The 21,260-nt window shown below is 43.4% G+C and overlaps 3 protein-coding genes and 1 long non-coding RNA gene across 4 annotated transcripts in view; 2 read left to right on the top strand and 2 right to left on the bottom strand.

Annotated features, from left to right (window-relative positions):
- LOC135350510 (uncharacterized) overlaps nt 1-13,394 on the top strand; it is a 43,827-nt gene extending 30,433 nt beyond the window's left edge. Inside the window, exons 21-35 of the mRNA XM_064549322.1 lie at nt 118-350; nt 576-795; nt 1,206-1,392; nt 1,652-4,685; nt 4,953-5,401; nt 5,524-5,740; nt 5,856-6,026; nt 6,242-6,696; nt 6,954-7,333; nt 7,509-8,168; nt 8,531-8,777; nt 9,108-9,339; nt 9,505-9,671; nt 9,872-10,057; nt 10,337-13,394. Coding sequence (XP_064405392.1) covers nt 118-350; nt 576-795; nt 1,206-1,392; nt 1,652-4,685; nt 4,953-5,401; nt 5,524-5,740; nt 5,856-6,026; nt 6,242-6,696; nt 6,954-7,333; nt 7,509-8,168; nt 8,531-8,777; nt 9,108-9,339; nt 9,505-9,671; nt 9,872-10,057; nt 10,337-13,270 — 9,772 coding nt within the window. The 3' untranslated portion in view covers nt 13,271-13,394. The remainder of the gene's footprint in view (nt 1-117; nt 351-575; nt 796-1,205; nt 1,393-1,651; nt 4,686-4,952; nt 5,402-5,523; nt 5,741-5,855; nt 6,027-6,241; nt 6,697-6,953; nt 7,334-7,508; nt 8,169-8,530; nt 8,778-9,107; nt 9,340-9,504; nt 9,672-9,871; nt 10,058-10,336) is intronic.
- Nucleotides 13,395-13,440: 46 nt separating this feature from the next.
- LOC135350572 (uncharacterized) lies at nt 13,441-15,095 on the bottom strand. The gene is made up of 7 exons (XM_064549413.1): nt 14,942-15,095; nt 14,836-14,893; nt 14,730-14,783; nt 14,429-14,597; nt 14,090-14,377; nt 13,870-13,991; nt 13,441-13,576 (listed from the first exon to the last, which is right to left on the bottom strand). Exons 1-7 carry the CDS (start codon nt 15,011-15,013, stop codon nt 13,530-13,532), a joined length of 810 nt encoding a protein of 269 aa, XP_064405483.1. The 5' UTR covers nt 15,014-15,095; the 3' UTR covers nt 13,441-13,529.
- A 2,737-nt stretch (nt 15,096-17,832) lies between these two features.
- Nucleotides 17,833-20,123, bottom strand: LOC135350526 (probable serine/threonine-protein kinase drkD). Its single transcript, XM_064549352.1, has one exon. The coding sequence runs from the start codon at nt 20,111-20,113 to the stop codon at nt 17,852-17,854; it is 2,262 nt and encodes a 753-aa protein (XP_064405422.1). The 5' UTR covers nt 20,114-20,123; the 3' UTR covers nt 17,833-17,851.
- A 150-nt stretch (nt 20,124-20,273) lies between these two features.
- LOC135350585 (uncharacterized) lies at nt 20,274-21,024 on the top strand. The gene is made up of 3 exons (XR_010399197.1): nt 20,274-20,369; nt 20,621-20,651; nt 20,781-21,024. It is a non-coding gene; the product is annotated as an uncharacterized LOC135350585 (long non-coding RNA).
- Nucleotides 21,025-21,260: the final 236 nt, after the last annotated feature.

Genomic DNA, 21,260 nt, shown 5'->3' on the forward strand with positions numbered 1-21,260 from the left:
TTACGTATTTAAGGAAATATTTATGGTGCTGTACACTTTAAATATAGCTTGAAATGGAATGCAGCTAGTAGTTTGATAGTATATTTTTGATTATTGTCTCCGCAAATATCACTGCAGGTATGAGCATGATGCACAGAGCTTCCCTGTAACCAATGACGAGCGTCAAGTTTCATTTATTGTCAATGATGGCTTCTTCAACTCCACGGCTGCTATTGCTTGCATCCGATTGGTGGATGCCAACGACAGCCCCGCCCTCATTCTGGGAGAGGAGGGTGCTGTTGATGTCATGGTATTGTATTCTGAAGGACAGGCGGAGCCTCTGTTACTGGCCCCTGACCTTACAATTACTGGTGGGCTACTAAAATAATTATAATTTATTGCTAATCTTGAAGAAAACAACTTGTAGAGTTTAATTACAAGCCATTATAGAATTAGAGGGCTACTATATAGGAATAGACATGTCCTTGTAACGTGCATCTAACATTTATTTATATGTAGTATGATTCGGGTACTCTTTCAGCTGCCATAACTTGAATTCTGTGTGCTCGTCTTTCACTGTATACCTTTGTGTGCAGATGTTGACACGGATCTGATGTCTTCGGCAGTGGTGGTGCTCCCCGTGTTGCCAGGGGTTACTGAGTTTGAGACTCTAGTAGTGCTCAATCCACTGGACTTTACAGTTAGCAACGTCTCCGCTGGACAGCTGGTTCTACAGGCTCCTAATCTCATGGCAACAATCAGTGACTTCGAGACAGTCCTCAGAAGTGTTGCTTACTCGACAACCAGGGCTCTGAGGTATGCAATTAACAGACTGAAAATGTATTCTCTGCTTAATTGCCAAAAATTAATGTTTCCAGCCAACATTTACGTACTACAGTATAGCTATATACTGCGGCCGAAAAATTCTGCGAACAGCTGTACAAAGAGCTTCTGGGGATAATATTTCTGTGAATTAAACTTTCAACTGTTAAATTACGCGTGGTTAATAAATTATGCGGATAATATTTCTGCGTTTACTCATTCATTCGCAGAATTCGCAGAATTTTTGGGGCGCAGACATTTCTAGCTATACGGAACTTCTATTCCTATTTTACCATAATTTGATAGTTACATTATCCATGCAGTTACCCTATAGCTAAGCTTGGTGCATACAATTCATTGCTAATAACAGATTATATGTCTCTAAACGTTCTTTTTCCCTACAGACCGTCCGATGCTCCAAGAATGGCGACGTTTGTAGTTGCTGATCAGCTAGGCGGCCAAAGCAACCCTGCCACAGTAACCATCAATTTCAACACCATTGACAACCCTCCTGTCCTCGATCTCAATGGCCCCACTTCTCCTGGAAACAACTTCACCACTTCCTACACCGAGGGAGGTGTCCCTGTGCCAGTAAGTACACTACTCTGCATACTATATCCATTGTAGAAGTAATAAGTCTGCGATAAGAGTAATAATAGGAGCTAAGTCTGGACATATTTTATTGTGTGAAGTGGAGTCATAATTATTATGTGAAGCCTAACACATCGTAAATGCATTTATTTTATGGGGCATTATTATACACCTGGTAGCTTTGCACACCTTATTGTGTACCCAGTGTACACATGTACTTCAGTTATACATTAATCACCCTACCCCCGCCCACTCACAGGTGACAGCTGATAGTCTCCGCATCACAGACGTGGACACACCCACTGTCAGTGCACTAGTGATCATTCTACATGATCCCACAATTGGAGACGAATATAACTTCACCACAGTTTCCGGTCTCAGTCGATCTCAACAAATGAACGACACTGCACGTGTCATCACCTATAGTGGACAACAGGATAGAGCTGTGTACGAGGATTTACTCCGATCTGTTCAATTCTTCAATAATCTCAACGAACCACAACCAGGACTTCGCCGAGTCAGCGTACAGGTGTTCACACCGTCTGATGTGATTGGAGGCTCCCTGTCCAGTAATGTTGCTAATATAAACATCCAGGTCCACCCACTTAACGATAACGCTCCTCAGTTTAGCCAGGACTTGTACAATGATGGTGTAGTCGAGAACTTGCCCTCAGGCACTTCTTTAGATGTCGTTGTGTCTGCTAGCGATGCAGATATCTATGGAGAGACGATGATAACTTATTTCATTGATGGTATAAACCCGTTTGTAACCATTCACCCGAGTACTGGTGTCATGACAACCCTACAACCACTCGATGCCGAGGATGGACTTATATTTGCTATAGTAGGTGCCACAGACAATGACAACACTCCCAGTCCTCGGACCTCACTTGCTCTTGTCACTATACAAGTCTTGGATGAGAACGATCAAGTTCCAACTTTTGATAGGAGGGATTATATTGTGACGATACCTGAAGATCAACCAATCGGAAGTGTGGTTTTGTCGGTATCTGCTAACGACACCGATGTATTACCTGAGAATTCTATGATCTCATTTCAAATTCAGATTCCTGAAATACCAAGTTCCGGTTCTGGACTGGAACCATCTATTACACCGATTGAGAACCTACCATTTGATATCAAGACTGCCACAGGAAACATTTCACTAACGTCAATTCTAGATGCTGAACTTACAACTCTATACAGTTTTGAAGTTATCGCCATTGATTCCGGTACACCCGCTCTAACTGGTACTGCTAGTGTCGTCATAAATGTGGAAAATCGAAATGACAACCCACCCCAATTTTCCGCTGTCAACTACACCGTGTCTCTTCCTGAGGATACCCCAACATTCTCTATGATATTGTTAGTCTCAGCAACTGATGCTGATATTGGAAACAGTGGTCTGGTATACTCTCTGCTTGATACAGAACATTTTTCTGTCAACGCATCCTCCGGTGTCGTCTCTCTGATATTGCCGCTAGATTTTGAAACGCAGCAGAGGTACAACTTCACCGTGATAGCCACTGACCGAGGAGTGCCTCCGTTGAGCAGCCGAGCTGATGTGGTAATCTCAGTAACTGGAATTAATGACAACTCACCGCAGTTTACTCCTGGGTCCTACTCTTTCGAAGTACAAGAGAACTCGGAGTTTGAAGGGCAGGTGTTTGCACAAGATGGTGATGGAGATGCAATAACTTTTAACCTTGAAGACGATGCTTTTGAGATTGATGGCTCCACTATCCGAAACAAAGAGGGTGTGGTTTTAGACTTTGAGGGTGTGAAATGGTATTCTTTGACCGTGTTTGCAACTGATGGTCAACTTACATCATCGGCTAATGTCACAATCTCTATTCTCGACCAAAACGATCAACCACCAGTTTTTGCACAAGATGTACTTACAGTAGAGATTCTGGAATCGAGAAACATTGGATTCATAGTTGCCATTGTCAACGCTGTGGACAACGATACTGGCTCAAACGCTGAGATACGGTACAGCATAACAGCTGGAAACAATGATGGAGTATTTGCAATTGGAGCAAGCTCTGGCGTAATCTCACTCGAAAGAAGCCTTGACTTCGACACTATCCCTAACACTGATCAGTTCACTTTGACAGTCATGGCAACTAACACAGCACCCCCTGCTTTGTCCGATACAACTACCGTACAAATATCTATTGTGGATCAAAACGACCTTTCTCCTGTGCTTAGTATTGGCGTATCTAATGTTGCGTTTGTTGAGAATTCTCCCCCTGTTCTATTTGCCTCAGGCATTGCCGTCATGGATGCTGACAGTGCCACGCATCAGTTGACTCAGTGCGAGGCTGTAATATCGAACAGCCCTTGTATTATGGATAATTGTAATGAGGATATCAGTATTGATGTATCTCTAGCCCTCAGTAGTAGTCTATTAGTGCTCGTCGGTAATGACTCCATTGAACTGTCGGGAGGTGCTAGCGAGGACGTATACATGGAGGTCCTCTCAACACTAACATACGGTAACACTGATGCTGAACCTATCCCTGGCCCTAGGGTGGTAGAGATTGTGTGTGCAGACGAACAATTCTTCAGTAACACTCTAAATATCACAATAACTGTTGAGTTAGTGAACGAATTCTGCCCTACACTGACTGCTTCCATGACAACCCTATCATACACTGAAGGAGAGGGTGAGCTGTTGCTAGGACTACAAGCTGGATTATCACTCACTGATAATGATCGCTATCCTCACAATACGCTTGAAGGGCTTCAAATCACTCTCGGTAATCGAATGGACTCTAACTTTGAAACAATCTCTGTTACAGCCTCTCCCAGCCTCACAGTAACCCCTAGTGATGCCGGCTCTGGTGATAGCTCGCTGTTTGAAGGAGACGATCAAACCATCACACTAAGTGGTCCAGCTACCATCCAAGACTTCATCGCAGCTCTACAATCGCTCTCTTATCAAAATAGCCAATCTGAGCCGACTCTTGGAACGAGAACAATATCGCTACTCCCAATGGATGCTACTCGTAGCTGTATCCCTCTTGAGCTAACTCTGACCATTACTCCAGTGAACGACAACCCACCTGACATTACGCTGACGCTATCCAATGCCGTGTCATACCTCGAAGGAAGTGGACGACTCTACTTCGCTGAGGAGGCTGGCCTGGTTATCTCTGATCCTGATCACAACAACTTGTTCCTGATGCAGGCGGCTAGTGCTGTCCTGAATGGAGTATTGGATAATGGAATGGAAGTATTGGAATTCAATGATAGCTCATTTCCGGGTGGAGTCGATGTCACCACTGATGGTAAGTTCACTCACTCTATTGCATGTAGTTCATTTAGCATTACTGAGCATTCTTTAGTAAGGCAGGTACTAGCATTACTGAGTATTCTTTAGTAAGGCAGGTACTAGCATTACTGAGTATTGTTTAGTAAGGCAGGTACTAGCATTACTTTATAGTCTAATTAAGCCATACACCATGCAGGCATAACATACTGATACATACATTTCTTACTAGTTCATAATTAACGACAATTACAATTGCCCCCACCTCCCTCCCACCCACACACAGGCACTACCGTACAGTTCATTGGATCAGCCAATACTTCCGCGTACCAAGACCTCCTACGCAGCTTGACCTACACTAACCTAGCAGCAGAGCCATTGCCTGGCAACCGTACCATAACCATCTCCGTATTCGATGGACTTCAAGAGGACATGACAGCAGTAATTGTGATCGTTGTCCCCAGTAACGATAATCTGATCAGTATCGAAGTGGTGATGCCTATGGTACAATATACGGAGGGTGATTTGAGCATACGCGTGGGAGACCTGAGTGGACTGACACTATCTGACGGAGATCTGGATGCTGTTGTCACGACGATGAGCTTTACCCTCTCCGGAATATCAGACAGTGAGAGTGAGTTCTTGGTAGTCGACACAGCAGCTATTGGAGGGAATGGACTCGTGAATGGAGTGAGTATCCTCCTGGATCAGACGAGTTCCCTTAGCAACTATCAGGTACTGCAAAACTAGCTTCTCTATACTTCCATCATCATACATTCACATTAATATTTTGTGTATTTAGAAACTTCATACTTATCGCAGAACTTTAATTATATACTATGTTACTCTACATGCAGACTGTTGTTAGTTCCCTACGCTACACGTACACTGCTACTGTGGAGGAGATACCCGGAGTACGTCAGGTGACCATCACAGCCTCTGACGGAGACTTCACGGCCAGCGTGGTTGCCATGGTGCAGGTGGTGATACTCAACAACAACCCACCAGTTATTAGTCTGGAGGGACCGGTCAGTGCTGTGTTTGTGGAGGGCTCAACACTGCCTCTGCCTATAGGTATGTTTGTGTGCATAATAGTGTAGAATTTGTTGATCAAAATTAATTCAATGTACTGTTAGCATACATGTATACACTTCACAATTATTGCATCTCCCCCCGCACACACACGCAGGCTCCATCTTCAATCCTACGATAATGGACCTGGACAACAACGATACATTCCTCATGCAGTCCGCCACTATTGCCTTGACAACGCCCCCTGATGGATCCAGCGAGATGCTAGACCTTCAGAGTGGAGTCATGGCAATCCTGCAGCAGCAGTACAACGTCACAGTCAGTGGTGGTGAGTTGAAAGCATATCTACTACCCCGGCTTACCTTGTACTTTCAAATGTACATAAGTTGGTCCAATTGCAATGCTGCCTTTTTTAATTTTCCACGAATTATGTCCTCACAGAGTAAGCAATAATGATGTAAGTATAATTATATTTATTTCGGACTAATGGAATTATTGTCACTATAGAGTTACAATGTGTCACTAACCCCCCACCCCCTGTAGCTCCTGGCCACACCCTCACACTGAACGGAGGTGCGAGCATTAGCGTGTACCAACAAGCCCTCTCCGCTGTAACCTATGGCAACCTAGCGGACGAACCAACCGATGATGTCATTAGAGAGGTGGTATTCTCTGTGTACGATGGAGTGCAGAACAGCAATGAGGTCATAGGTCAAATCAACATCACTCTTGTCGATGACCAGCCTCTCGTACTCATGTGCGGCATTGGCATGGCAACATTCACCGAGGGATCGACTCTCCCCGTTGAACTTTCACCGTCTCTCAATTTGATGGATGATGATGAGGATCATGTGATTTTATCGGCTAATATTGCCATTAGTAACCAACAAGCGGGAGATAGTATCCAGGTTGCATCAAGCTTGGCTGACTCTCTTGAGGTCATTAGCAATGGACAAGAAATCTTTATCAGTGGCGATGGATCTGCTGCTCAGTACGAGGTACGACTACCATAATTATCGTGTTGAGTTTTTCGTTAGCAAAATAAAAATTATTATGGAATGTGTATTGCCTTGTAGTCATGATAGCAGATGCTATTATCACTGTTTGCGTGTCGTCAGTTCCATGCACCTTTTGAGACGTACCACTGCCCTCAGTACTGTCCCTACAATGCTCACACTATTGACCTCCATAGTTATTGATAGTACCATGGATGTGGATTGTATGCAACTTATATACCACCTCTATATCCCTACAGACTCTATTGAGAACCCTCTCCTACGTAAGCACAACTGATGAGCCATCACCCATTACTCGTGTCCTCACTGTCACTGTCAGCAGTGACACTGATACTCAATCATGCCCCATCACGATCACTCTGTCTCTAATCAACGACAACACTCCCGTAGTAGACCTGAGTGGCTCTAACTCGCCATCGCAAAATCATTCCATCTCTTTGACCTACAATTTCTTCCGAGGTTCTGGTCAGGCAATTGCAACTAGAAATGCTACGATAACGGATATGGATGTTGATGGACGAGTGGCGTCTCTGAGAGTAGCACTGGAGGGGGGCAGAAGTGGGGACAGAGTGATCTTCCACAATAACAGGTGTCCAATGAACGAGGAGCCACTCTGTCGGTAAGTACTTGTAGCAACGGTCTAGCAAGCACATTGAATTTAGAAATCAGAGAATATTAACTACTGTGGCTGTGGTTGAATCATCACAATTATATTACATAACATGCCATGTAGGCAGATTTTGATAGCTACTTAATCTTAATCCTAACCACTATAATTATTTCCCTCCCCTCAGGCTATCTATGAATGAGTGTGAGTGTGGTCCTGATGTTGCACAGACTCTGACAACTGGTCAGGTGCTCTTCACTCGCTCTCAGTCCTACCTCGAGTTCACCAGTCAAGATATGAGCGTGGATCGTGCAATTTTCGAGTTCCTACTGCGACAGGTGGAGTTTGTACATGACACAACACGACCATCGACCAATCAATACTCAGCTTTAGTTCGTGTGAGCGTCTCCGATGGAGTTTTCACTAGTGTCGACTCTTTTACTCACGTCACCGTTACCGTTGACAACCAGCCGCCTCGTCTGACAATCAACGGACAAGATACGCAAACTCTCACTCTTCTTGACGGAATGGACATCTACGATTTTGTACCGAGGGGTGTTGTGCAAATCCTCGAAGACAGCAACACAATTTCAAGCATCTCAATTGAGCTCACCAATCCTCAGCATTCGGAGGAAAGACTGCTCTTAAATACTGTGAGTCTACCCGACACTATATCTGGCTCTGTATCTGAGGATGGGCTAACAATCACACTGACTGGTCCGGCCTCACCGATGGAGTTTGCTCAAGTTTTGCTGGACAATGGTGGTCGCCCTAACCCATTGCTGCAGTATAACTACCCTCCTCTCAGCAGCATACTGCAGGGAGATGTACCTGACTTTACTCAGAGGTAACTAAACTTGTACTTCTTGCATGCAGCCCCCAATGATTTGCAAACTGGCTTCTTGTTAAAATTGTGAGCTTATTAATTGCCTTATAGGGAAGAGTGCAGAACTCATGCATTAATTTGTTATTATGACGAGGCCATGTCAGCTAAAAATAATCATGGAAGCTTGTTTTAGCAGAATTGTATCACAATCCTGTATTATGATTACTGAGCTTATTGCCTTAGGGAAGAGTGCAGACTTATGCATTCATTTATTTGTTTTTAACGAGGCCATGTCAGCTAAAAATGATCATGTATAGAATCGTATCACTTGTATTATTGTATCATTGTATTATGATTGCACTGCCCCCCTCACACACACACAGGGTGATACTGATGGTGGCCACAGATGGCGAAGGTTTGTCCGGACCTCCTCACACAAGCTTATTAGAGTTTGACCGAACATGCTCTGTATGGCGTAACCAAGGCGGCAACATGGGCAGGGTACTGCATGTGCCTAGAGACCTCCCTGACTACGCACGACTAGGTCTGTGCACGTCCGTGGAGATAGAGAGACTAGAGATTATGGAGAGTGATGATATCACCAGTCTGGACTTCATGCAAAACATCACTGTGAGTTAGCTAGAGACAGATGGCAGAAGCATAAAAAAATGTGCACCCATAATTCTTCCTCGTAATAATTATAGGGGAAAAAACGTAGTGGGTTGCCCATGGAGTATAGGAATGCTAGGTAGACGTCACTCAGCCATTATTAGAGTTATGAAGTAGCTATACATGCTATAGTTAAATGCTGGATACACACTTAGGTCACAAATGTGGTGATAATTGGGTTTGCGATAATATTATGTTTTGCCAATGGTATAATCCAGGAAATTACATTATCAGAGTATAATACTCATACAATGTTGTGTGACCTCCCCCCTCTCTCTCTACCCCCCACAGTCTGTACGAGACCTGATCCTCGGAGGGTTGGGCATCACCAACCTCACTGGACTGGAAAATCTCGGACGATTTGACGAGCTCTCAATTGTGAATAATATGTACCTCACCACTCTGCGTACTCTGGGGGAGAACTTGCCCCCAGGCCATCGCTCCACCATCAACAATCTGGGACTACGAGACAACCCGCTACTGGTGGACGTGGACGGTCTTTGGTTTATTGAGCAAGTCAATGGTGAGTGTGAGCTTGTGCGTGTGGAGGAGGCGGGGGGAGCTTTGTGGTGCATGCCATACGTTACGTGTATCTAGTTAAAATAAAGTTCCTTTGCGCAGTTTGTATTAGATCCCTCTGAAATATTACTCCAACAGCAAGATGATTTACTTATTTCCATGTGTGCAGGTCTCCTGTCTCTTCAGAGCAGTGTCAGTCTGGCTGACTTCTCTGGCTTCGGTAACATCCAAGCCATAGGTACACTTGTCATTGCATTCCTAGGCAACAACATGGCGGACCTAGACGGTTTCAACGCTCTACACCAAGCCTCCATGATCATACTCACCAGAAACTTAGTGAGTGACTATGTCCGTGTGGAAATAATGAATAAAGTAGTCGTAGAAAATCCAGTAATTGTTTTAGATAGCTAAGCTGATATCAATGGTTCGGGGAATCTTTCAGCTAATATAAATTCCGTGGATATGATCCAATGTTGATCGAAGGCTGTATTCGGTTTTCTGAAATGTGTGCTAATACATATCCTCTCCTTATGCAGGGTCTGCAAAGCGTGAGTGGTTTCCGTGGGTTACGCACAGTGGGCATGCTCCAAATCTCGCACAACCCTGATCTCGTTAGTATCGATGGACTTGCTGGACTTCAGACTATTAGCAATATGTACGTCAGCAATAACGTGCGACACTGCTACGTGCTCAACCAACTCTCAACTGTGCAGTACTGGGAGGTCAGTAAATATAGCAATGTTTTTTAGCATTTGTTTTACTGTTATAATATCTCATTTGCTTACCACATAATGGCTTTACACAATCATAAAATTATATAGACACAATATATAAAACTAATACAGCCAGGTTGTAATGGACCCCAAAGTCTCCATAGCATGTGTTTCAATTGGCCTCCTCTTTTTATAATGATATAATTATAGCCGCTGTTGGTCTGTCCAAGCGGCCACTATAAATTAATGCATTGTGTGCATGTACTGACCTTAACCTCCTCCCCACAGCAATTCACCCGGGGTATTGTCATCATCTCCCCTGAACCCACGACCGAGACCTGCACCTTCCCTCGCGAGTGTGACACCACACTCATCAGCCCTTGTCTCAATAATGGCACCTGTATCGCCATGGAAACAACCGGCTCATATAACTGTTCCTGTGCCAGTGGATTTTTCGGTCAAGGTTGTCAATATTTTGATGCTTGCTCGCTAACTCCATGCGTTAATGGTGGTATCTGTCAAGTCGACATTTTGAACAAAAACCAATTCGTATGCACTTGTCCCGAAGGAACCACTGGAGAGATGTGCGAGGTATTGATTTCACCGTGTGCTTCCTCACCTTGTATGAACTTGGGCACTTGCATTGAACAAGAAGATGGGTTTGTGTGTGCGTGTGAGGGAGGATTTACCGGCCTTAACTGTGAAATGGATATAGACGTTTGCAGAAACAATACTTGTCTCAATGGTGGAACATGCAGCGAAGGAGATGGTTTGGATTTCAGTTGTGAGTGTCTGCCTGAGTTCTCCGGTGAAGTGTGTGAGACGCAAGTTATCTTCTGTACTGAGAACTCTTGTGCAAATGGCGGGGCATGTAATGAACTAACAAACGGTTTCAACTGCTCTTGTACTATTGGCTATACTGGAGATAACTGTGAGATTGACATTAATGAATGTGACGTGGACTCATGCAACAACAATGCCACTTGTGTAAACCTCCCTGGAAGTTATGCTTGTATATGCAAACCTGGATTTACTGGCCGGAGCTGTAACGTTGTTATCGATTTCTGTGCCAACACATCTTGTTCAGTGAATGGAAATTGTCGTTCTTTATCTGATGGATTTGTATGCGACTGCAATGCTGGTTATACCGGAGCGGCATGTGATGTAAATATCGACGAATGCGATCCTTCTCCATGCTTGAATAATGCCAACTGTACTGAGGGTATCAATGTCTTCATGTGTGTGTGTCAACCTGGATTCACAGGTCAATTCTGTCAAATAAACATTGATGATTGTACTAGTTCTCCGTGTGCAGAAGATGCCACTTGTCGAGATGATATAGACGATTTTATCTGCGAATGCCCACCCGGTTTCTCTGGAAAATTATGCGATATTCAGACTGATTTCTGCCTTGATAACCCGTGCTTCAATGGCAACTGCAGCAGCATAGAGACAGTGTTTATGTGTACCTGCCCTCCTGGATGGACTGGTGATCGATGTCAGTATGCACTCAGCGTGGCAGTCAAGCTATCCTCGTGTGGTCTGTCCGGAGCTGCTGATATATTAGCAGTGGAGGGACTAGCCGCTAATAACCAACCTATTGCTTTCAACGGCAACTCTGCTCCTGTAACTAGCAACTATGAGATTACCGAGAGCTACGAAGGCATCTATTGGTCAGGTTGGGTGTGGCAGGATGGAGGCGTGGCTATTCTGTTCTCTCTCAGTGATGACAGCATATCGGCACAGCTAGAATCCGATATCCCTAACCAGCAGCTGATATTTTACTACACATCAGTGGACAATTTTGATGCTCCAGCATCCGTGACATTTAGCAACGTACCTCTGAAATCCAACCAATGGCAACACATTACAATCGCTATATTCAACAGTGCTCAGATTTTCATCGCAATTGATACAGAATTCACCCAACGTGGAACTATTACTCTACCCCTCGAAGGAACTTTTGAATTTTTGATTCCTCTCGATTTCTCACTTGCACTCGGTACAAACGCTCCCCTCCTGCAAGACGTTGGTGCTCCATTCTCGGGGATAATGAGAGGTGTGGCTTTAGCTGGTATACGAGAACAGAACAGTTTCGACATCACAAATATCGAGTCTTGCCTCCTAAATTGTGTGGGTGATCTAGGCCTCTGCTCCAATGGACAGTGTAGGGATCAGTTTGCGTTTGATCGTCTTTGTGTCTGTACTGATGGATTTACTGGATTGCAGTGCAACTACTTCCACACACGATTCCAAGTGAGCGGAAGTGGTAGCATACAAACCACCAGCACAAGTTCACTACAAGCCATTGACTTCAAACCCAGCAATGTTAATGGACAATTAGTTGCGAAAAACGAACAGAAAGCGAATGTAACGGTCAGTGTGAATAATGGATCTATTGAGTACAACCGTAACTATTGTGACTCCACTCAACAAAGTGTTACGGCTGGTATCATTACATCCGACCTTCAATGGCATACTCTAAGCATTACCGACAGTGTACAACTTGACTCTGCACAGTCAGTACCATTACCTGAGCCCACACAGCCTGCCTGTAACGCTAGCAACAGCGGACGAGTTACCATTGGTCAATCGTTCCAAGGATGTTTTAGAGACATTGAGTTTGATAATAACCAACTATTGGACTCCACCTCGGTTGATCTCCAAGGAGACGCACTGTTCGGCTGCTCACACGATACTGCACATTTTTTCACTATTTCCTACCTCCAATTACCCGAATTCATATCTCGTGAATCGCAAACGATTTCACTCGAGTTTAACACCCTTTCAGACAACGGTACTCTCTACTTCAGCAATAGAGTGCCTAGCGATGCTACCGGCAACACAACGATTGATTTTGTTGCTATAACGATAGAGTCTGGACGAGTTCGTTTCAGTTTCAATTTAGGCGAGCAAGGAGCGGAAACGATTGTTGAAAGCGCTGGTGCCTACAATGATGGACGTTGGCATCGACTTCAGGCCGTGCAAAACATGACAATGGCTACTCTAACTGTGGATGGTGAGACTGTGTCCGCCACGTCTACTGGATCTCTAAACTTGCTCGATACTACTGGTAGCGTGTATGTAGGGGGAAGCCCCCAACAAGACGATCGTTACCGTGGCTACAACGGCTGTGTTCGTGATTTGGAGCAAAATGGTGTAGCTACTGATCTTCAAGATAATGTGGCGGTACAGAATGTACGATTTGGAACATGCAACTAGTAACTGCTTATACAAACTTTAACGATTGTAGATTATTGAACAATAATTATTGAACAAGCTTAGTGATTTGTAGTACTGACTCAAGATTAGATATTGTATATATAACATTTACTTTTCTTGGCAACATGCGTTGTTATGTGCATGGAGGAGTTGTTATGTGCATGGAGGAGTGATTTGACTGAAAAAGTATCAAAATTAGACTTTGAAATACAATTAACAGCATTATACAGAGCACTATAATTATGATTCTACTGTTCAGTTATTCTTCAACATCATCTCCGTACTTGTTTTTGCGGACTACCTTTCCTGTGTGGGTGGGTGTGGGTGTGTTGGTATAATAATAACAATAGCATACATTTCAAGACAGTCTATAGAATACTTATGCTTGGACAATCAACATAGCTATATACCAAACAAACAAACAGTGCCTAAAGCGCCTAATTTACTTTTGTCACCAGTTTTGTATAAAAAAAAGTGGTGGAATTTGGTAAACACAAATACACTGAAACTACAAAGATCACGTATAATTATGACAATCAAAGTTTCTACCAAAATCATAATTAGTATATAAGAGCTATGATTATACAGTAACTACTTACTGCGTTGCTGTTGTTGTTTTTCTTGCCTCCAATCCTCCTCCTCTACTCCTCTTTTCCTGCCTCCAGTATCCTCCCTGTCATTTCTACGGGCAGACTCACGAACCTCATCGTAGCTCCGTCCCCTAACAATAGAGAAATGTCAGTTAAGACTTATCCATAATAGCTGGTGTATGGTTGCCTCAGTATTCAAAACTATACTCATGGTTGGGATCTACTGCACCTAGTTTTTGATGGTGACGACTCCTGCTTTGCGAGTGCTCCCTCTGTCTGCTTCTGAATACCACCAAATGCATCAGGCTGTTCGGCCATCTGTTCTTGTGTCTCCAGCAACCTCTTGTCCTTCTCGTAGCCAGTGTTCAGCGATGGACCCTCACGAAGGGACACGTCCGGTGGAGGTGTGGAGCGTGTGGGGTGTGTGCGGGGGCGTTTAGGTGGAGGAGGGTGGGGCTGTTTGGGAGGTGGACTTTGACCCTTCTCATCATCATCATCAGAGCTACCGTAACCTTTCCTGTGAACAAACATTTTCAATAAAAATAGGGTATTTTAACAATTATCTCACAATTTGGCCATTGCTTTCTGCATCTGATCTTTGAGTATCGAGTGCTCTAGAGCCATAATCTTGTCCATACATGTCTGCTTGTACGAGGCCACACCCACATAGAACGCCCCCAGGAAAGCTCCAGTGTAATACAACCCAGTCCATCGGGTCACATGACTTGGTACACGACCTGCATGATGCAGAACAGTGAACCATCACTACCGTATGTATTTACTAGGACTACACAATGCACCTTTTAAGAAAATTAATATCAAGGAGACAATCATACATTTTCTCAATTGTCCTTGATATTCTTACGCACCTTGATGTACAAACCATCTCAACGTGAGCAGAGCACCCACACCGAGCGGTAGACCTGCACACAGGACAGTCCATCATGCTGGAATAGTTTAGCTATTATAGTCTACCTCTGGCAACGGAGTTCCTTCGACACTGAAGCAGCACATCTCTCTCCTCTTCTGACAGCTGCATACGAGGTTATCATACTACACTTGCAGGCCGTCTATACAGTACCTGGATTCTCCTGGGTGGTCTTTTGCTGCGTGGTGGGGCCGGCGGCTCCTCTCTTGATGGTGAAGAAGACATTTTATAGCTAGCTGGCACGAATCGTTTTCACAACAATTACAAGTTGCCAGAGGCTCGGCGTGGATCCGAGACTAACTAGCGCATGGCATTGGGCATAGAGAAGAAGGTCAAGTTCTTGGGCCTCTTCATGTCTTGGCTAGTAAAAATATGCTAGTACTGGTTCAATACTGTCCACCTCCATCCATCTTTCACCTGCAACAAACTCATCTCAGGTACACAGTTTATACACTTGTGCTATTAAATTTTAATGTAAAATGTTATATTACTTATTCCCTCTACTATTAAACACTGAGACAAAGAAGGGCATTGGCCAGCCTGTACCACCTATTTAAATTGTGTATGAAATAAGTTGCTACCCTGAGGACACACATAGCTCCAGTTTTATGCAGAACCTCGACAATAACTCTAGTTTTTCCTAGAACTATGGAATAAGGTTGTCAAAATGTGAATTTAGTGCTTGTAATTCCTTAAGTTGATCTTTCAGTACTTGTATGCTTTGAATTATTATTATTTGGGTGCTAGATCTGCATTATTAGCTTTTGCTTGCAACACTCGTTATAGTGTGTTTTTTAGCCACAAAAGTTTATGAGCCAAATTTTGCTATTTTCCCTGTACAGTTCACAGTTATTACTACACTCCCTCCCCCCCCCCCCCCACACACACACACACACACACACACACACACACACACACTCTACAGAGAGTGGACGAGTCTCAATCTATCCCAGGTAATATTAACGCAGCACAAATTTAATACTCTCCAAATATACTTCTACAATGGCATGTTGAGAAATTTGCAAAAATCAAGGATATACGATACTATAAAAGAATAAATTAGGCACTAAAAGTAATTACTTCACATTTTCTGGCTGTATCATCATCTCCACCCACCACCATCAGTTTGGTCCCGGGGAGGGAAGCAGTGAGGCATACTGATCGAGGTGTTGACATTTGACTAATGGCAATCCATGATGTCTAGTTGTACTGATATATGTCCTCAGTCTTATCTCTATCAGAGTACGTCCCACCCACTGCCAGCAGGTGGCCATTGATAGTAACAAGGGAGGACCAGCTAACTGGTAAAGGGGCAATCTTTTCCCATATAGCTGAGCTTGACTGGGGTTGATGTCTCATGTAAGATGGATCCATAAAAAGTGAATACTGGGACTGAGTTAGTTGTCTTAATGAGCATTTGTACACTGAATACTTATCTTGAACATCACCAGTTCGTGGGTGTATGTACACATAGTCTCCACAGATCGTTGATTGATGGGGGAGTGGTTGGCACAGGTAGTGAGCTAACAATAGACCATTGCATGTTAGCAGTGTTTTAATATTTCGACAGTAGTTAAACTTTTTAATCTCCCCCAGCAACTACCAGTGTGTTGTTAGCGTACACAGCTCCAGGTCTCCACCGTCCAGTTGGCATGGGAGGGAAGTGTTCGACCCATTTGTTAATGTAGACTAAATATTCACCTTCAGCCATTTTTTGTCATGAAAACATCGTTATGCAATGTAATGATAATTGCCAAAAATGGACATTGATGCCTATTATTCCCAATTATTCTATTATGCTAAAATTATTCCGAGCATAATTTATCAGGGTTAATGTCCGATTCAGATTGTTCTTCAGATTTAAAACAAAACCGAAAACAGCTCTTGAGTTGTCGTCCATGGAAACCAAACAAAGTGTACAGTATTGTGCCACTACTGCTGATGTGGTGGAGTTGACTGTTAGTTATCGTGATGAGTACAGTGGGTCAGAATCAGAGGAAGATGGTTATTCCTTCAATCCTCAAGTTTATGAATGATTCCTCCCTGGATGAGCTGTGTGATATTCCACGCTGCTCTCTCAGTGGCGGATCCAGAGGGGGTTCTTTGGGTTCAATTGAACCTCCCTTTGAGAAAGAAGTGAGTGGGAGGCTCAAGCAACTAGTTAGTAAGTTGTTCCTTTCTTACTAGCTTTCACATGTATTTCTCACTTACCTTTAGTCCTTGTTAGTGCTGCGAAGCTTTGTCTGTGCAGTTTCAGTGACTATGAAGGCTATAAACTCTCCAGCGTAGTGCATGCAGATTGCGACTTGATGACGTGTAGACCACAGCATACACTTGCATGCAGTTTTGCAACTAGATGCAAATGGAAGTGTAACCAAAAATGGAACCCATGGAAGCATAGAATATAGATACTTTTTACGATGGCAGAAAGAGAGAGATACCCACAGAGGGAGAAACACCTAGGCCCTGATAAATTATGCTTTTTTTTTCACTCATTATAATTCATGAAAAATTTGCCTATTATTCTCATAAAAAATTTGATTATTCTCTGAAAAATGTAACGTACAAAATTAAGACGTAGAAGTAAACACAACACACAACTGACTCAAGACATAATTAATATATCGTGTTATCTCGCTGAATTGAACTGATCATAATAATTTGCGTAGGTATTCCTAAAAGGGCGGCTGATTCATGAGACTAAATATTCACCTTCAGCCATTTTTTGTCATGAAAACATCGTTATGCAATGTAATGATAATTGCCAAAAATGGACATTGATGCCTATTATTCCCAATTATTCTATTATGCTAAAATTATTCCGAGCATAATTTATCAGGGCCTATAGAAACACCACTCCTATGACTTAAGATTTAAGCTGAGAGCACCTGGCAGCAGCCAAAAAGAGAGTTTGGAGTTGACATGACTAATAAACGCCCATTTCGAATAAAGTAAATACGGTAATTATTTACTGAGTGTACTGCTCGTTCAGTTCAATCAAAATTAATAGTTTATATTTACATAATAATTTGCATAGCGTACAATAACACAAAAGAATAAGCACTATTTAAAAGTAACTGTTTCACATTTTCTGCCTATACGATCTCCACCCACCATCATCACTTTGTTCCCAGGGAGGGCAGTAGTGAGGCACTGTGATCGAGGTGTTGACATTTGACTAATGACAGTCCATGATGTCTCGTTGTACTGATATATGTCCTTAGTCTTATCTCTATTGGAGTCCCTTCCACCCACTGCCAGCAGGTGGCCATTGATGGTATCAAGAGAGGACCAGTAAATTGGCAAAGGGGCAATCTTCTCCCATATAGCTGAGCTTGGCGGGGACTGAGTTAGTTGTCTTAATGAGCATTTGTACACTGAATACTTCTCTTGAGCATCACCAGTTTGTGGGTGTATGTACACATAGTCTCCACAGATCGTTGTTGATGGGAGTAAGCTTGGCAAGGGTAGTGAGCTAACAATAGACCATTGCATGTTACCAGTGTTTAATATCTCGACTGTATTTAATGTTTTTAAATCACGTGATCCCCCAGCCACTACAAGTGTACTGTTAGCGTACACAGCTCCAGGTCCCCACCGTCCAATTGGCATAGGAGGGAAGTGCTCGACCCATTTGTTGTTAATGTAGCTGTAGAGTTTGTTACTATAGCGTTGTGTGCCTGACCCTCCCACAGTTGTGAGCATGTCACCAACACTGACAATAGTGAAGTAGTTGTTAGGGCAAGGTGGTAACTCGTGCCACTGATTGTTGCTGAACACATTAACAGTTTTACTTCCGTATGGACTAAAGTATGCCTTGTCTCCAATCACGTCTGATGATCCATACCTAATACCAACACGTGCATCAGGTAGTGACTCTATTGTAACAGGTTTCATTGGTGTAGCTTGCTCATCTTGCAGTGCTACTTGGTGCATTCGAGTGGATAGATCGTGAATTTCCTCATTCTTGCTTGCCAACGTTTGTCTCAGTTGAGTCACTTCTCTGTTTCGTTGATCGATGGCTTGTTGGAGGACAGCAGTGTTCTCCTCACTTGATTGCAACTCTTGGTTGAGTCTCCTCAGCTGTCTCTCCCTTGCTTCAGCCTCATGTTGAAGAGTTGCTTTGTCTTGTTGGAGGGTTTGGATTTCATTAGCTTGTGTATATAGTTGCTGGTCTTTAATTGTAGTCTGTTCATTGTTTTGTACTATTGTCTCTCGATTTGCTTGTATTTGTGTGTCTTTTTCCGTTATAAGCTGTTGATGTTGTTGTTCGCTTATTTGTATTTGTTCATCTTTTTCTGTGATAAGGTGTTGATTTGATAGTACATGTAGCTGTTCATCTTTCTCTCTGAGCATCTGGTGCAGGAGCATCTGGTGCAGGTCTTGTTGGGAGCTTTCCTGGTACCGTGGTGTCCTCTTGAGAGCATCCAGTGTTTGGCAAAGCTGTTGGGAAGATGGTCGTTCAATATCTCTGTCTTTGAGGCAGTGACGAGCAATCGGCAGTAGAGGGTGGGTGGGCTCAATCAGGCTCAGGTGAGCTTGACGTCTTTCCAGTTCTGGAATCGCTACTTTGGCTTCAACTATGCGACCTGGATTTCGTGGAGCTGGAATTTGAACACTTTCGAATCGATCAGTTGGTTTCGGAAACTGTCGAGTTGTGGTCTGAACTAGAAGCACACCAAATGAGAAGTTGTCTAGTTTCTCTGTGTACACTGGTGGTTCGTTTAGTGCCTCGGGAGACATGAAGGCTGGTGTTCCCGGGCATGTGGTCATTGTGGCTAGTCGGCTGACGTTTATGTCCCTGAATTTGGACATTCCGAAATCGGCGACTTTGGCTCGAGTGCCTGCAATGAGTAGGACATTGTTGCTGGAGAGGTCCCGATGGATGATCCCATTAGAATGGAGAAAGGCAAGTGCTTGAGCTATGTCATAGGAGAGGTTGACTTGGATGTGGTAGGGAATGTCTCCAGGTGATGACTCCAGAAAGTGTGTCAGACTCTCGTCCATGAGCTCCATGAGAAGAACTGGTGCATTTGTGTCGGGATCGCGATAGGTCCCCAAGTACTGTACAATGTTGGGGTGGTTGATACGACTCAGAAATGCACACTCTGTTTCGAATCTTCTAAACGGGTGTCTGTGTTCTTTGCCAGGATCTGGAACAGCTATTTGGAAGAGCACTGGATAGAGTAGCTTGGCAGCACAGAGTAGCTGGTCACACTTGGCTTTACACACTGCCCCGTAGGAGCCAGTACCAAAGGTATCATTCTTGAAGAGTTGAACATTTCTGAATATGTACTCTTGTTCACGGTCTTGTCTCTCAGCCATAGCTAATGACTTGTTAATTGTACAGTTTAAGAAAAGGGGTGAGTGGTTTTTGGGAGCTTTTTGGGTGTGTTAGGCATTTCCAGTTTACATTATCTTTAACATGGTTACAAAAACAATGATGGCTATTATAATCTTGTGTTATTTTCATTGAATTGTATGATGACATGTTACATAATGCACATGTACACACATACGTAGTCACTATCAGCCTAACTGGGAACTTGGTGGGAAAATGTGAATTTCTGTCAACCAACTGGTGAGTACATTAATTTTTTACTTTTGCTTTCCCCATTATACTGGTGACAGGGCCTAGGAAATTTAAAACAACCTTATGGAGCAAATTAAGAATGTTCAGTACGCTACGAAGTAGAGCTATTTTAAGATTTTGGTTTTCTTCCATAAAGAAGTGACTTTAATATCTCCTCTACCCTTCCAAAAAAATCTGAATCCTAAAACTTTTTTGTGTAGTCGTTACAAGGCAGCCATTGATGCTGTTTTTGTATGCAGATAGAACTTGGAACATTGGTTTCTCAAAACGGTAGGTCAATATACTTCCCCCTTTCACCCAAAAATATTTTGGGGTAGGAAGGTGCAAGGTGGGTGATATTGTAATCAATTTGAAGCTAAAGTATTGAGCAGTTTGCTCCATAATGGGTTGTTTTCCTAGGCCCTGTCGTCCATGGAAACCAAACAAAGTGTACAGTCTTGTGACACTTCTGCTGATGCCGGTGGTGGAGTTGACTGATAGCTAGTGACCGTGATGAGTACAGTGGGTCATGCAGAATCAGAGGAAGATGGTTTTTCTGTCAAGAGAAGAAATCAAGTTTAGGAATGATTCTTTCCTGGATGAGCTATGTGATATTCCACGCTGCTCTGTTACCAAGGCTAAACTGATTGACCAGCTGGAAGCATTTGGTAAGAGACTATCCATTGTGGCTAGTACTATTACCCTATCAATGTACAACTGTCAGATGTGAAGGTGAGCACCCTCCCACCATAATTATCACAATTGGTTAGTCTGTTGGGAGGATGTTTGACCCAAGAAATACACAGTGTTTATTTAGGATGCATTATAATCTCTGTTCTATTTCCTTCCTCCTAATGCTATTAATGACATGGTCTTGAGGCTGCCTACAAAGTAACATTA

Source organism: Halichondria panicea, chromosome 16 (assembly GCF_963675165.1).
Source record: "Halichondria panicea chromosome 16, odHalPani1.1, whole genome shotgun sequence".
Taxonomy (NCBI): domain Eukaryota; kingdom Metazoa; phylum Porifera; class Demospongiae; order Suberitida; family Halichondriidae; genus Halichondria; species Halichondria panicea.